Source organism: Pteropus alecto, unplaced genomic scaffold (genome assembly GCF_000325575.1).
Source record: "Pteropus alecto unplaced genomic scaffold, ASM32557v1 scaffold45, whole genome shotgun sequence".
In the NCBI taxonomy this organism is placed as follows: Eukaryota; Metazoa; Chordata; class Mammalia; order Chiroptera; family Pteropodidae; genus Pteropus; species Pteropus alecto.
The window spans coordinates 11,830,697-11,845,600 of NW_006442491.1; the positions used below are offsets into that span (position 1 = coordinate 11,830,697).

Below are 14,904 nucleotides of genomic sequence, written 5' to 3' on the forward strand. Positions count from 1 at the left end.
TTGTAGGATTATCTACTCCCACTGCTCTCTGAGTGTCTTTGAAGTCTCAGTTCCACTTTAATGAAACCAAACTGGGTATCTGAGAGAGTGTGTTTTATGGGTGAGGTACAGACAAAGAATATGTCGACCCCAATCAACAGACCCATACTTAATGAGAACACTTTGGCCTTAACATTAAAAGACTGACCAAGAATTGAATCACAATTACACGCTTCAAATTAAAGTGTTTAAGGTATGTATGTATTATTTTAAAAAATGATGACTTGCTTTAATTGACTTTTCTGATAAACTGACCAGGAATACAGCTGGCTAGGAGGACAGTTAGCATATTCTATGGTGTCATGATTCTAGGCTCCTAGGCTGTACTCACGTTACAGTGGTACCACAAGCTGTGTCACCAACACCATTTCAGGTACACTGAGAGATCTCTACATTTCTCACTTGACCTGATTTAATTTATGAATTCGCCAACACTTTGACTTGAAGTAATCATATCTGTGTATATTTGTATAAATCCTCTCATTCTGACAGTGTGTGTGTTTCGTTACAGATAATAACACATGTAGAGGAACAGGAACAAAATGGCAGTGGTGGAGAAAATGTTGTCAATGCTGGCAGTGGTAAGTATTTTGATCTAGATTAATACAGTACTTTAAGTTTTACATTCAGGAAGCAGGCAAGATTATTCACATACGTGTATACTTAATAAAAAAATTTTTTCAACATCTTCTCCATGTGTTGATCAACCAACAGGACAGGCTCTAATAATATGGAGTATCTAATTTGGACAGTGAGATTTATATTTACATATTACACTATTAATGAAATATAAAATTCTAAGTAACAGTTCCCAGAAGCTGAAACATTTCATTTCTTCGATAAGAGGAAGAAGTTTAAATATTGAGTTTGAAACGAAAATCCAGTAAGGCGTTATTTTATAGTCCTTACTTGTTTGGCTAGCTAATCGTAAATTTCAGTGACAATGATAGTAGAAAAAAACTTATCTTTATGTATATATCCCTTGCCTCAAACATACACATATATATTACCTACTCATCAGTAGAGATTTCAGAACCTGGTTCTTAAACAAAATGGACCAAGACTGACAGCAGTCAAACTATGGAAGGCAAAACAGTTATGTGATTTACTGAACTGGGCCATCTTCCCGGGGCTGTACTTGCTCAGGGCACGAGTCGGGTGGGTAGCAGTACGTGGGAAATCAGAAGTCCTGAGTTTCAGGTTGGACTCTGGCCAAGCCTGCTTGTAGTCTTTCTTAGATGAGTTCTTTTAACTCCTTGGCTTCATCTCACCTGAAAAATGAGGTGGTGGAAAGCCCTTCCTAATTTCCTTTTCCAGCTCTAAAATTCTGTGACCCTGGGATCATACAAGTTAACGCACATTAAGGTCTTCAATGAGAAAGGCTGTACATGAAGCACTTTCCATGTAACAACTCATATAATCCTCACGGTGATCCTAAGAGCAGATATTTCGGTATAATTCCCATTTTATAGACCAAGAAAATGAGGCACAGAGAAGCAAGTCGTGTGTCTAAGTCACACAGCGGAGCAGTGGAAGAGCAAGGATTTGAGCCCAAGCAATCTGGTCCCAAAGCCCAGATTCTTAAGCTCATACCTCGTCGCTTTGTTTCTTGTAATATGACGAGTTGACAAAAACCAAGAATCAAGTGTACAGGAGTGTCGTTTTTCAAAATTTCAGGTGGCTTAATATCTGCATGTGATTATAAGCCTTTTTCTTCATGGGTGGTCAGCACGGACTTCTAGGACTGAATGTCGCTATGGCAAGTTGCAACTAAAAAGACTTCTACAGTACATATGCAGGCTTGAACTCTGAGAAGCAGGAACAATGCTCCTTTGGATCAGCAGGTTCAAGAAACCATTCAAACTAGGTGTTGATTTGAGCAAGATAATAAAAGATCTTGAAGGTACTGCAAAATCTATTTTCCCAAAGCTAGGTGACCAGGAACAATAGCACAAAGGAAACCAACAAAGGAAAGAAGCAAAGGCTCTCAGGTAACATGGAGCATCTATTCCAGGCTCCAAAGCCACAAAGGCGGGTGCTTCTCAGACTTCACTGCACATATGAGTTGCCTTGTTAAAAATGAAGATTCTGGATCGATAGGTCTGGCTGGGCCTGTGAGTTTAATGTGTAAGGAGCTCCAACATGAAGCCTCTGCTGCTGGAATGTGGACCACACTTTAAGTGAGTGTAGAACAACAGCCTTTGTCATCTTGGCATCTAGAGAACTCAATTCTGCCACCAGTTAGCTCTGGGTCCAGGGTTAAGTATTCTAATCTCAGTTTCCTCCACTGATCTTATGGACATTCCCTTCTAGCTCTAAAATTCGATATATCCAATGATGGCTTTTGTCATTCAACCCTGAACTGAGTTTCTACTTGTAATACTAACAAGTAGAATGAAAATGAAATGCCTCCCATATCCCCCAAACCCAGATCTCTGAACGGAGAGCAAAGGCTCAGGCCTCTTCACACATATTATAGAAAGATCATGGGAGCTCTGTTCAGAGGTAAAACTACCCTGAAAACAAATGACTTGCAGAAAAATGATTTAAATTTGAGACTTTCTTCTTTTTTGGCCAAAATAGCTTTGCGACTCGCTTGCCAGGGTAACGGTATACTGTGTATGGTATTAAAAGATGGATCGTACCCGATACTTTAATAACTTATTAGGAGCATGGGTATCTCAACCATTTAGACCTGCACTGTCCAACATGGTAGACATTAGCTATATGTAGTTATGAGCACTTAAAATGTAGCTAGTCTGAATTGAAAACACACATCAGATTTTGAAAACGGCATGAACAGAAGGAGGTGAAACATGTCACTAATAAATTTTATATCGATTTCATGTTAAAATGACAACAGTTTGAATATAATGGGTTAAATGCGGTATTTCATTGAAATGAACTTCACTGTTCCTTTTTACTTTTTAAATGTAGCTGCCAGATAAATTTAAGTTGTATCTGTTGCCTGCATTGTATTTCTGCTAGGCAGTGCCGATTAGTCCCTCGCTACTTAAACTGTGGTTGTCAGGCCAGCAGCATCCACATCAACTGGGAGCTTGTTGGAAAGAGAGAATTTTGTCCCCACCTTAGATCTATTGAATGAGAATACACATTTTAACAAAATCCCAGGTGTTTTCTGTGCGCATTCAAGTTGGAAACGTGCTGGGCTGGTTTTTCCTGCAACACATCACAGAAAGTATTTGGATTGTTGGTGTACATGAGTGACATGCTAAAAGGGTATTGTGCTTTGATGAATTTTCTATACCAACATTCCACCAAGGCAATGGAAATATTTTTTAAAAATTTTTAACTTACTGTACAATTAAAATATATATCAAAATTAGATTATGCCTAAAAAATTGTGTGTACCACATATACAGGTATGATGGGATAGGGAGGGAGACTGTTTCACTGAGGCTACCTTAGTTACTTCTGGATTCTCAGCCACCATGTAAGTGAAACTGATGTTCACCAGATCTGCACCACTGCAGACACAAACTATCCGCCCTTCCAGATCATTTTCGGATTTTCCAACAGCTTCAAGAGCAGCCAGGATTTTGGGATCCTGTATAAAGGTACATAAATAGGAAAAAATATGTTAGGTCACAGGGCATGGAGAAAACATGGTAAAAAGAAATCACATTTGACAAAAGGCAAATATACACGTACACGTAAGGAAAGTGTTTTATTTTCTTTCTATCTAAAAGACCAGATAGCTAGCGTTATTCTAAAACTTGTCGAGGTAAAATCTATAACACTACACATTGCTTGAAATCATTTGGTGAGAAAGGTGTTATAATGTTATTGATTTAGAAACCCAGATGTGAGGGTCTTTCTTTATGAAGGACCTGGAATATGGCAATGGGATGGAAAGGCTCTGTCCATAAAGATTGAAGGGGTCTCTCACCAGAGGACAGTCACTGAGGTTCCACAACAATAAGCATGGCATTGCCACAGCCAAAACCACGGTTACTCAAAAATGAGATTAAGTCCTTCAAATATCCTGGACACAAAGAGTGAGTGTGTTTGTCTCTAGAAGACATGGCATCATCATCTGGAATGAAGACCGTATAAGTCTATCCTAATTAGCAAATAAAAAAGGGTCTTTGTTCTCAAAAAGAACTTAGGAGCAAATACCAACATAGTTATACAGAAATTTTAACTAACACAAAAGAGGATAGCTCTTTTTTAAAAAAGTTTGGAATGTAATCTTGTTTTGAATATCTAAAAATCTGCAGGGCTATTACAGAAAAGGGAATAAACGTTGTGCTAGAATATTCTAGAAAAAAACCTTTTAAATTCCTAGCACCACTCTGCAAACAACTTCTTATTCAAACAAATCAATCACTATGAAGAAGGCTGATTTATGCACTTTGTCATTTTTTTTCTCTCAGAGGCAAACCGAGCCTTCAAGGTGAGCCAGTATCTGCATGCGCAGGTGCACAAATATGGAACTACCTAAGTCATTTAAATTTCCATCCACCACAAACCAGAAGTGATTCACTGTTTGTGAAAAAAGGGTGGGGGTACTTGCAATTAATGTCTGAGTTGAGGGAACTGATTCTTTGATGCTGGTATCATGCAATGGTCTTTACTTTCAAAGGTTAAAAACATTTCTAATATGACTAAACATAATGCAAATCACCCAACAGTTATAGATGAGAAGATTTCTAAACCATGTCTGTCCTAATTCCCAGCTGATGATTGGGAGGCAGTAACAAGTTAAATAGTATTCAGGAGACCATTTCCAATCTAAGTAAAGCTTTGTTTAGAAGAACAGAAAACACCAATCACAGGTACCTTTGGTGTGGCTCCCAACCGAACACTGTTGATGAGGGAGCATTCTAGCACTTGTCCTTCCTGAAAAGAGAGAATATAATACAGCCGTGAGCCAAATTCTGCCAGACCTATGGCAAGACAAGGTACTTAGCAAATGTTTGTGATAGTGAAGGCAATGCTGACTAGGGTAAGGTAGAAGAGGGAGTGAAAAACAACAATAATAATTTGTACCAATCAGAGTCAAGACTCGAAACATTTCATTTAAAATATATGTGCGTGTGTGTATATATATGTATATATGTACACACATATGAATGCAACTCTGAATAATTATTTACAAATGCTGTTACTTTTTTACATATAATGTTAATAATGCATGCATGTCATTAAATATATTAGGTGTACATGAAATATCAAGTGGTAATAATGCTAACATATATAACTCCAATTCTACTTAAATTTAGCTCAAAGCTTCAGTAAATATGGACATTGTGCCATGCATTGAGTTAAGTCCTGTGATATAACCAGATGAACATGCTCTTACTGCACCTTTGAGATTTCAGCTTGAACAGCTCTTCCGGGAAACCTTCCTAATTCCCAAGATTAAATCAGACCTGCCTATTTTCAGTTCTTGTAACAACCTGACCTTTTCTTTCACACTACTCAATGACTTGTACCTTTTTTTATGCCTGACTTTTCTCCTAGACCAAAATCTATGAAGGCTAAAACAACATCCTTGATCACCACTGTATTCCCAATACCTGCCACTGGAAGCACATTTCTAAAAATCTTGAATGAACGAATAAGCACAGAGTCCATGCCCTCAAGGGGTACTCGGTCTACTCATTGAGAAATTAAAAGGCTTATCCCAGATAGCAGAAAAGAACAACCTGCTGTTCCTGTGCCATACCTTGCCTTCACTTTTCCAGGTCAGAAAGAAGCCAAATTCATCCACTTTGAAGAGGCAGTTGGGTTCAAACACAAAGGATTCCTGTTAAAAAGAAATGTATTCATCTGCATGACTTACGCCATTTTCAATCTCATAAAAATGTAAATACCTTTTAGCCTCTAAACAAGAGAAAATGAGAAATCACCTTTTTGTGTCCTGAATCTAATGACCACATTTCTTATTATATTATAGAATGTTTCATTTTTGAAAACTTTTTGCGTTCATATTTGTATTGAAAGACTGATCGATTTTATGCGGCATCTTCCTCCAGAGTACCTTTTAGGAACAAAACACACTGATGTCCTAAAGGTTACAGAGAAGAAAGTTTCTCTAAGACCCTGGAGAAAGAGCTCCCGGGACGAAGAAGGAGTCCCAGGTTCCTGCCCACTGGTCTCTCTCCACACAAGAAGACTCACTGCCCAGATCCAACATAATATCAATAATTGGGAGATAATTTTTTTGAAATCATTGATTTTTTTTTTTGTCTACACAATTCAGTGTTTAGATATTTATTCAGAATACTGCTGAGATTTTTGCTTTTATATCTGACCTCATTTGGTGTCTACAGGACTTAAGCAACACTTTGAGCTACTCGAAGCACAGTCCTTGTACCAGCAGCATTAGCATCACCTGGGAGCTTTACTGAATTGCAGAATCTAGGGCTCCAGTCCAGATGGACTGAGTTTTGGGGGTAGGGGACAGAAATCTGTGTTCCAACAAGTCCTCCAGGTGATTCTGATGCATGCTAAAGTTTGAGAACCACTGCTGTGGACTTTGGCATCGGAAACTCTGGTGAATACAGCAGAATCAAAACTTGAACCAAGAAGGAATGTTAGCCAAATGCAAGGGTCCCAGAGCAGCTATGTTGTACGTGCCGAAGAATTCCTGGTTTTTAGAAAAAAGCACTATTGTGCTTAAGAACACCAGGAAAATTCTATGCCAGAAAGAGAAAAAGGGTATTCAGGAAATGAACCCAGATGCTCTCTGCTTTCTGTCTGCGTTACACCAAGTCTTGGCACCCATGTGTCAACAAATCCACACGTTCCTCTCATGATCTAAATAACTTGTAGTCCTAGGTAATTAAAACACCACCAATAAGGAACTTGTCTGGCAAGCATGGATCAAAGCAGTGACTTAAAACAAATGAAGAGTACTTATAAGATTAAGATTTTACAGGCAGTTCAGACTCTTCACTTCACCTATTAAAATGTACCTTTCTAAAATCTAAGGAAGCAGCGACATTCATCAAGGTAAATCCAATGTCAAAATACTGGGCCACCATAAAGTGACAGAATTTAGAGTCCCGGAAGCAATGAGCAAAGCCAGCCTTCCCATTTGTTTGGATACTTTTCTGACAGATGAGGAATAATCATACATATTTCAACTCTACCAGGCGTGTGTTAAGCATTGCAGTCATAGCAATGAATAAGATAAAGGAAGGGGTTTGGTATGCCCTTGGTCTTTGGAATCAAAACCCAGTTCTGCCACTTATTTATGATTTACCTTCTCAGAAAGATCCTAAATCTCAGAATCCTTGTCTAATAAATGGAAGTATTTACACCTGCCTTTCAGGCCTGTTGTGGGAATTCAATGAAATGGTATATGAAAAATATTTAGCACACAGCTGTGATTCAGCAAGGGGTAGCTACTGTCAATAATGCACAGTTCAATTTTCTATTCGTGGTAGTAAATTACTAACAATATGAAATTGCTAATATGTGATACTTTTTGGCCCACAAAATGGTACTTCCGGATGGTTCAATTTCTTAGAAAAGGCTTGACTTGGAATATGAGCCTTTAGATGGGTTTAGATTCTGAGTAGAAGTTATCCAAGTGAAGCAGGATGCCAGACAGAAGGAGCAGCATTTGTAAAGATATGTATTATGCTTGTCCTGACACTGGATACTTCTGAGGAGTTGGTGTGGTTAGAACATCTCAAGGAAGTGGCGGGAGATGACACTGGGCATATAAACATGGCTAGATCAAAAAGGTGTTGTACACCTCGCAAAAGGTATCAATTTTGACCCAAAAAGCCATAGGGAGTCTTATATTGTAACTGACTGAGAAATGAGGACTATCAACTAGACTATGAGAATAAATACATTTTAGAATGCTTCCCAAGCAATATCCTAATAGTAACGAAGAATTCTGGTGCACTATACTCAAAAGTATGTCCTAACATGGTATTTAAAAGAGCAGACCCACATGAATCAGCTGTCATCATTATTATTTATTTATGTGCACCCTACCTAATTCCAAATAAGGATTTGAGATGGTTCATGAAATATACATGATAAATAAGAATGGTTTTCCAACTATTCTGAGGTGGAACTTTCGGTTCCTTGGCCTCCTTAACTGCAATAACGATTTTTTTCTTCGTTCCTCTCTCAGTTACTCAGAGCTTATCATCACCACCTTAAAATTTCGATTCCTAACATGTCATTCTTGGACCCTTGCAACTGATCCTTCTAGCCTATAGTTCTACAGTCCTCGTTCTCCTATATCTGACTTCTTTTTGACTTCTTATTCATTAACCCTGCCAATCTCTCACTCACCCATCAGATCTCTCTTTTTACATCCATCTTTGTCTAGTTTATTTTCATGGTCCAATATTATAATCACTTCCTCACAGATACCCTCAACCTCCATGTCTTATTTTCTGTTTCCTTGGTCAAAAAAATAAGTTCATCCTACCTATATATTACCACTGAACTTGATGAAGAAAATCACAAAACTGGATTGTCTTGCTTTAGCTTAAATTAAGATTACAAGCTCCAAATGGACAGTCAACAATGACTTTCCAACTTTTAATTCTTTCTTAAAAGGTTCTCCATTCTCTGAAAGGGCAATTTCATTGTGTCTTCTCAAAATCCTTTAGTCCCAGCCAATTACTGTGCTTTACAGAGTAAAAGAAACCCATCAGATGAGACCCTCTCTTCTTCCCTCCTAATGGAGCTTGCTTTCTCCCATCAATGTTAATGCTCCCTCCTCTGCTCCAGATTCAACCGTCTTCAGGACTGGATCCTCCTTTGCCTGCAGGAGGACTTCAGTCCTTTGTTTATCACCATCAGATACGCTTCTTTTTTTGTTTGTTTGTTTGTTTGTTTATTAGATCATTCCCACCAGAGCACAAATACAAGCTAGTTGTTCCCACTTCCTCCTTCATTATCTCAGGTCTCTAATCACTGTTAGGGCATAATATCTTGAGAAGTCTGTCTATATTTACTGTCTCCACTACCTCTCTTTCATACCATCTTTGACTAATTTGATCTGCGTTCCCATTCCTATCACCCTCTAAAACTTCTCTGGCCAAGTTCACCGTGACTTTCACGCAGCCAAATGCAGTGTGCACATTTTTTTTTTTTTAATTTGATTTGTTCTCTAAGTAGTTGACTCTTCTTGAAACTCTCCAATCTTGACATCTTGGTTGTGTTCCATTCCTTTAATCTCTTTTTCTTCTATATCTGACTTCTACATGTTCCCTGGGACTTCTCATTACTCTGTTCCTATATCTCATTTAACCCGACGGCTATTTGTTGATGACACCCAAGTTTATAATAGCAGCTCACTCCTCTTCGAGTTCCAAATTCAGATATCTAACTTCTTACTTAACATCTCCACTAGGGCGTCTCAAAATAAACATGTCCGTAACTGAATTCTTTATTCCTTATCCTCTCTCTCTAAGCTTCTCTATCACAAGACTTTCTTAGCTCAATAAATATCACTAGTATCTACCCATTTATTGAAACTAAGTCATCCTTGACTTCGCTTCATCCTTCTATTACACTCCCATTAACAAGTCTACATTCACAGCATTTTTCAAATATATGCATTTTAGTCCATCTTCACCACCACCACCTTGGTGTAAACCATCATCATCTCTCTCATGGACTGAGCTTCTCACTTCTTCTCTTTCTTTCTATAGCAGCCAGATTGATTCTTTAAACTTTTAATCAGTTCATTAAAACCATTCAATGAATTCCCATCATATTTAGGATAAAATCCCAATTCCTTGCCATGGCCTAAAAGTCCTATATAATCTGAGTCATAGAGACTTTAACTTGGGCTGTTTTCTGTTCTTTGTTCATTACAACCATCAGAACACTTCTCCTTGAACTTCTCAAGATCTTTCTATCCTCAAGGCCTTTGCACTTGTAATTCCTCCTGTCCAGAAGTACCTTCCTGCTGCCATTAACATTAGATGGATCTTCTCCATCCTACAGACCTCACCTTAATTATTCCTTCTTTAAGGGGGCTGTCCCTGACCTCTCTATTAGGTCTCTCATTTTATTCTTTATTACAGTATCCTGATTATGTCCTTGCTTGCATTGAATATAGTCTGCAATTATTTCATTGCTTTATTGATTTATTGCCTGACTCCCACACCAGAGTATAACCTCCTTGAGGACACAGTCCTTGGAATTTTCTTATTTACATCTGTACTCTAAGCACCCAGCACATCAGAGGCACACTAAAACTAAATTCATGCACTAATAGGTGACGTGAACAATATATTTTTTTTCAAATGAAATATTTTACAGCAGGCTTATATATAAAACATAAACAAGAAGTTACTCAAGCTGAGGGGGTTGCACCAGGCCCAGAACCCATCAGGGTCAGTCCCAGGAGGGCTGCCAAAAACAGATGTACAAATACAAGAGCAACATGTTGAGGCTGTCTGCCCGGAGGAAGGGGCACCTGTTTCTAATTCATAAAGCTCATCTTAGAGGTTGAGTGTGACTTTGAGGCACCTCCTGGGAATCCCTCTTGGACCAGGAGTATAGTTTGAATACCACTACAAAGAAATCATTTTTGAAATAGGTAAGAACTCTTGGCAAGGAGAAGCAAGACAAGGCAAAATAGCAAATTAAGAACAGAGTAAAAGACAGCTTTCAGAAATGCTTGTCAGAAGGCCCTACACAGTGAACAACTGATGTCAGTTTGGCTCCAGGCTTTCTAGCATCGAAAGCAAAAAGGAAAAAAAATATCGTTTACCACGTGCCTATACAGTTCATAGATAAAAACATATCAACTGTTAGGAGGTAACTGCCAGAATAGGAATTCTCCAGTGGGACCTATTAGAAACTCTGACCAATTCTACATATGAGGTTTCCAGCAAAGCCTGCAATAAGTTTGTCAACTGTGACTGGAAGATTCTCACACCAAATTTATTTAAACTACCCATGACAATCAGAGAGCAAATCTGAGGGGTATGTGGCAATCAGCTGAAAGGAACTCAAATACAACCTGTTTAGGTTTCTCTCCAACCCCCATCAACAAACAGAAAGACTTGACTCTCTGGTGAGTAAAGGCACACAATCTCTATTTTTTTTTTTACCTAATAGCAGTTTTAAATATCACACAGATACCTACTGACTAGAACTTGGGCTGTGGTCCCATGACCAGACTGAAGCAATAATATCCTCACACACTTTGTCTGGAAAATTTTCTTCCTGACTTGGCATGGCAGGAGAGAGCATAAAAGAGAGCTCTTTATCCTTTGTAAATATGTTTCTTTTCCAGTTAACAAATGGTGATGGGATTTTCTGGTAAAGAAACAAACTATAACAGAACTTCTTCCTGGGGGCTCAGAATTTCAATTCTTAGATGACTTAGAACCAAAAAGTTCCTGGAATTACTATAGCTAAAAGCTATTTGTGCCTTGAGGAACCCTGTTCCGAGGGGCTTGGGACAAACTGGGCTTCCAGAGACACTTTGCTCACTTCATCAAGAATAGAGAGTATTAAAAACTGTGTGTCTCGACATTATTTTTACTGTATTTTCTTCCCATAACACATGCTATGTCAACATTATTCAATATCGTAATGTATCTTTCAAAGAGTCAAGTTACTTTCAAAATGACAGACTAAAAATATTTTACCGTTATTTCAATTTTAAAAGTTATTTGGTTAAATAAAATTTAACGCTACTTCTTCGTATAAAAATGGTAGAGAACTCAGCAAGCAGAATATATTGATTGAAGAGGAAGAAAGTATTTGGGTGAGATTTCTAGATAATAAGTAACTGATTTTATTTTAATTTTGATTTGTGATTATTTCAGATCTTTTCTCTCCCACCATTACCGATATTCGTTGTGAATGACTATATCTTTCTTCCACATCGGCAAATAGGGAATAGTCAAGCCTATCAGCTAGGCATAGGGGTTTGGACTAGCTAATACATGCATTAACTCCACTTGATTTGAATGCTAGCTGTTCATAGGTTCTTTTGTGCTTGTGATTAGATGGGTAGATTAGAATAGAGAGGAGTGAAATGAGTGAGGACTTGCACAGTTCACTAGACTCCTGTTTTCTGAGAAAAAGGACCCTAAAAGGGGCACTGGGACCCAGACCTTGTAGTTTACAGTTCCTGGCTTCAAATGCCGGCCTCCTCACTAGTCATCTATCTGTTGGAGAATATTGCAGTGGTGCTACTTAACCTCGCCAAGCTTCGTTTTTCCCACATGTAAATTGAGAAAACTGATATATCAGTCTCGCGGGGGTATCAAAATTGAGAAAGCTGAAGTACCTGGGACAAAGTAAGGACTAAGTAAATGGTAGCAGTTGTGATGAAACAGCTACCATTTAACTGACAGCTACTGTGCAAGGCATTTCACAAATACTATTTCAATTAAATCTCATGGCAACTCTGCAAAATTTTAGACTAGATCCACTGTCCAATAGATGGGCAAAACCCAACACGGTAGCCATGAGAGCCACATGGGGCTGATGAAGCTCTTGGAATGTGGCTAGGGTATTGGATGGGCTGAATTTTTAATTTTCACTCATTTTTATTTTAATAGCCACATGTGGTTAGTCATTACTATAACAGACAATGGAGTTTTAGAGATAAGAAAAAGAATGTCTGCAGGAGAGTAAATTCTTTAAAGCAAAAGTCAATAAGTAACAGACCTAAGATTCAAACTAATTTCTCTGATTCCAAAGCCTATGTCTGTTCTGCTCTGTCAACCTTGACCGAACAGGCCCCCCTTCATCTACCACCAATGGATTTTTGGATTGTCGATAAATGAACACTGCCTTGGTAGGCTCCATCTCGTTAGGCTCACCCTTCTTGTTTCCAAGTTTGATAAGAATGAGCGGGAAGAGAAAATGACCTTGTCATTGTTGGAAAGAGACAAGTGGTGTAAGTTAGAGAAAGGCCCGTAAGGGTCTTAACCAAATATCAATAACATTATAAAACACTATCACCAAAACATATGAGCCTGGGTGTGGCCCTCAGGCTGGGGATGCAGGTGGAGTCTGGGATAGAGTTAACCGAGAGCCTGTGCTTTCCCTCAGATCCTGGATGCTCAGAGCCCAAGTGATGCCTTTTTGTTTCAGTTCTTTATTCCAGAGGAATTGGCTAATCTCTGTATCTAGCAGATTCTTTTGGATTCTGCACACAAACTTTCCTCTCAGAATCACAACTATTTTTTTAAGTTAAAACTGAAGCCCTTGGTGATGACATTCTGCCATCAGAATGATTTATGGACTGCTCTAACAGATGGTCACAGGTCCTTAAGTTGTTTTCACCCTGATGGATATGGTTTCTCCTTGGAAGGATCCAGAACGTTCATTCCGCTTGTTAATCTCCCTTCTATTTACAGACCCCATGAGATGACTGAAACTGGGCTTCTCAGCTCACATTCCATACGGGAGCAGGAGGGCACTTGGCCATGGCTGCTCCATCACGGACCCTTGTAATGTGCTATTACATTCTGAAGAAATCTGTTAAACAATGGAATAACATTGGTAACTTTTGCATTCTTTTTCTTGGCCTTTGATTCTTTTGACAGATGTACATATTGGATTAAGCTGTTTAATTTTTTTTTTTTTTTTTGACATTGGCTGAAAGAATTTTTATTACTTTTATGTACAGAAAATGTGACAGTGTACTCAGCCCAGTTTGGTGGCCAGTTCTTTTGCCTTTGCCTTTTCCAGTTTGGCAATGCATGCTACTGATTTTGGGTCCAGGACTTTGCCTCCTCAGTGACGGCGAATCTCATCATATCTGTCATTGTAACTGGTCTGGATAGCCTCTACCATAAGCTGTTTAAATTTAATGTAGACTTTTCCTCCTACATTTAATGCTCAATCAGAATCCAACAGGGATTCTAGTTCTAATCTCCTGATAAGCAACTCAAAGAGTCTGTGGCACCTAGTAACACAGAGTAGTGCTTCTGTACCACTGGGCCAGCTTGTTACTAGCAAATATGGACAGTACTTATTAAGTGCCAGGCAATGCTCTGACCACTTTGCACACATCAATTTATTAACCTCCCAACATTCTTGTGAAAGAGGTACTGTAATTACTCCCACTTTACAGAAGAGGCAGCTGAGGCAAGGAAATTAAGTGTCTTGCCCAGTAGCCTATAGCTGGGGGGCAAAGCTGGGATTGTTGGCTACAACAAAACACACTTCATATCTGCTCTGAGGCCCATAAGTGAGAGAGTGACACTGTGAGGGAGTGGGCCAAGGAACTGCACAGCAGTCACATCTGTTCTCCTTGTCACTGAATGCCAATAACCATCACTAGGGTTAGAAGGATTTCAGAAATGTTCTTGTTCTAATTGCCTCATTTCTTGAGGATTCCCTTAACTGTATTTATTTATTATTGGGTTGTCATGGAGCAGTGTTTTTTACTACTTCATACGTCGTATCGGAATTTTTTCTCAGCTCCCAGTGCCAAGAAAAACTGGTTTTCCTGATCTGTGGCTTTCCATGCAATCTAATGCACAATGCAAATCCTAAGACTATTTATTTTCCCTGCATTGCTTTGACCATCAAAATCACAAGTAGCAAATCTATGGCTCCTTTCAACTTAATGGGAAATTCTTGCTGCCCATAGAGTGCTGCCTGCTAATTTTGCCCCTAATTTGATGTACTTCCCAAGGTCCTTTTCTCTTTTCAACCTAAGTCCTTGTTCCATTCATTTTATCTAGTGGTATGTATTTGTGCATTACGGTTTCCTTTGGGCTGTGGAAGAAATGCATGTAAATAAGTACAAAAATCATTTTATGAACACCAGAAACTACTAGGCACTTTATATTGGTTTTAGGGTCAGACAGATCTGATCCAGATGTGGCCGGACACTTATGGGCTGATTGGAGCTCCGCTTCTTCATCTCCAAAAGCA

The 14,904-nt window shown here is 38.8% G+C and overlaps 1 protein-coding gene across 3 annotated transcripts in view; it reads right to left on the reverse strand.

Moving 5' to 3' along the window:
• The window catches only part of PLCB4 (phospholipase C beta 4), a 161,915-nt gene that overhangs the window by 129,893 nt on the left and 17,118 nt on the right, over positions 1-14,904 (reverse strand). For all 3 annotated transcript variants that reach the window (XM_006921599.1, XM_006921597.1, XM_006921598.1), the window contains exons 2-4: positions 5,732-5,812; positions 4,843-4,902; positions 3,464-3,607 (exon numbers count right to left, since the gene is read on the reverse strand). In XM_006921599.1, coding sequence (XP_006921661.1) covers positions 3,464-3,607; positions 4,843-4,902; positions 5,732-5,812 — 285 coding nt within the window. The remainder of the gene's footprint in view (positions 1-3,463; positions 3,608-4,842; positions 4,903-5,731; positions 5,813-14,904) is intronic.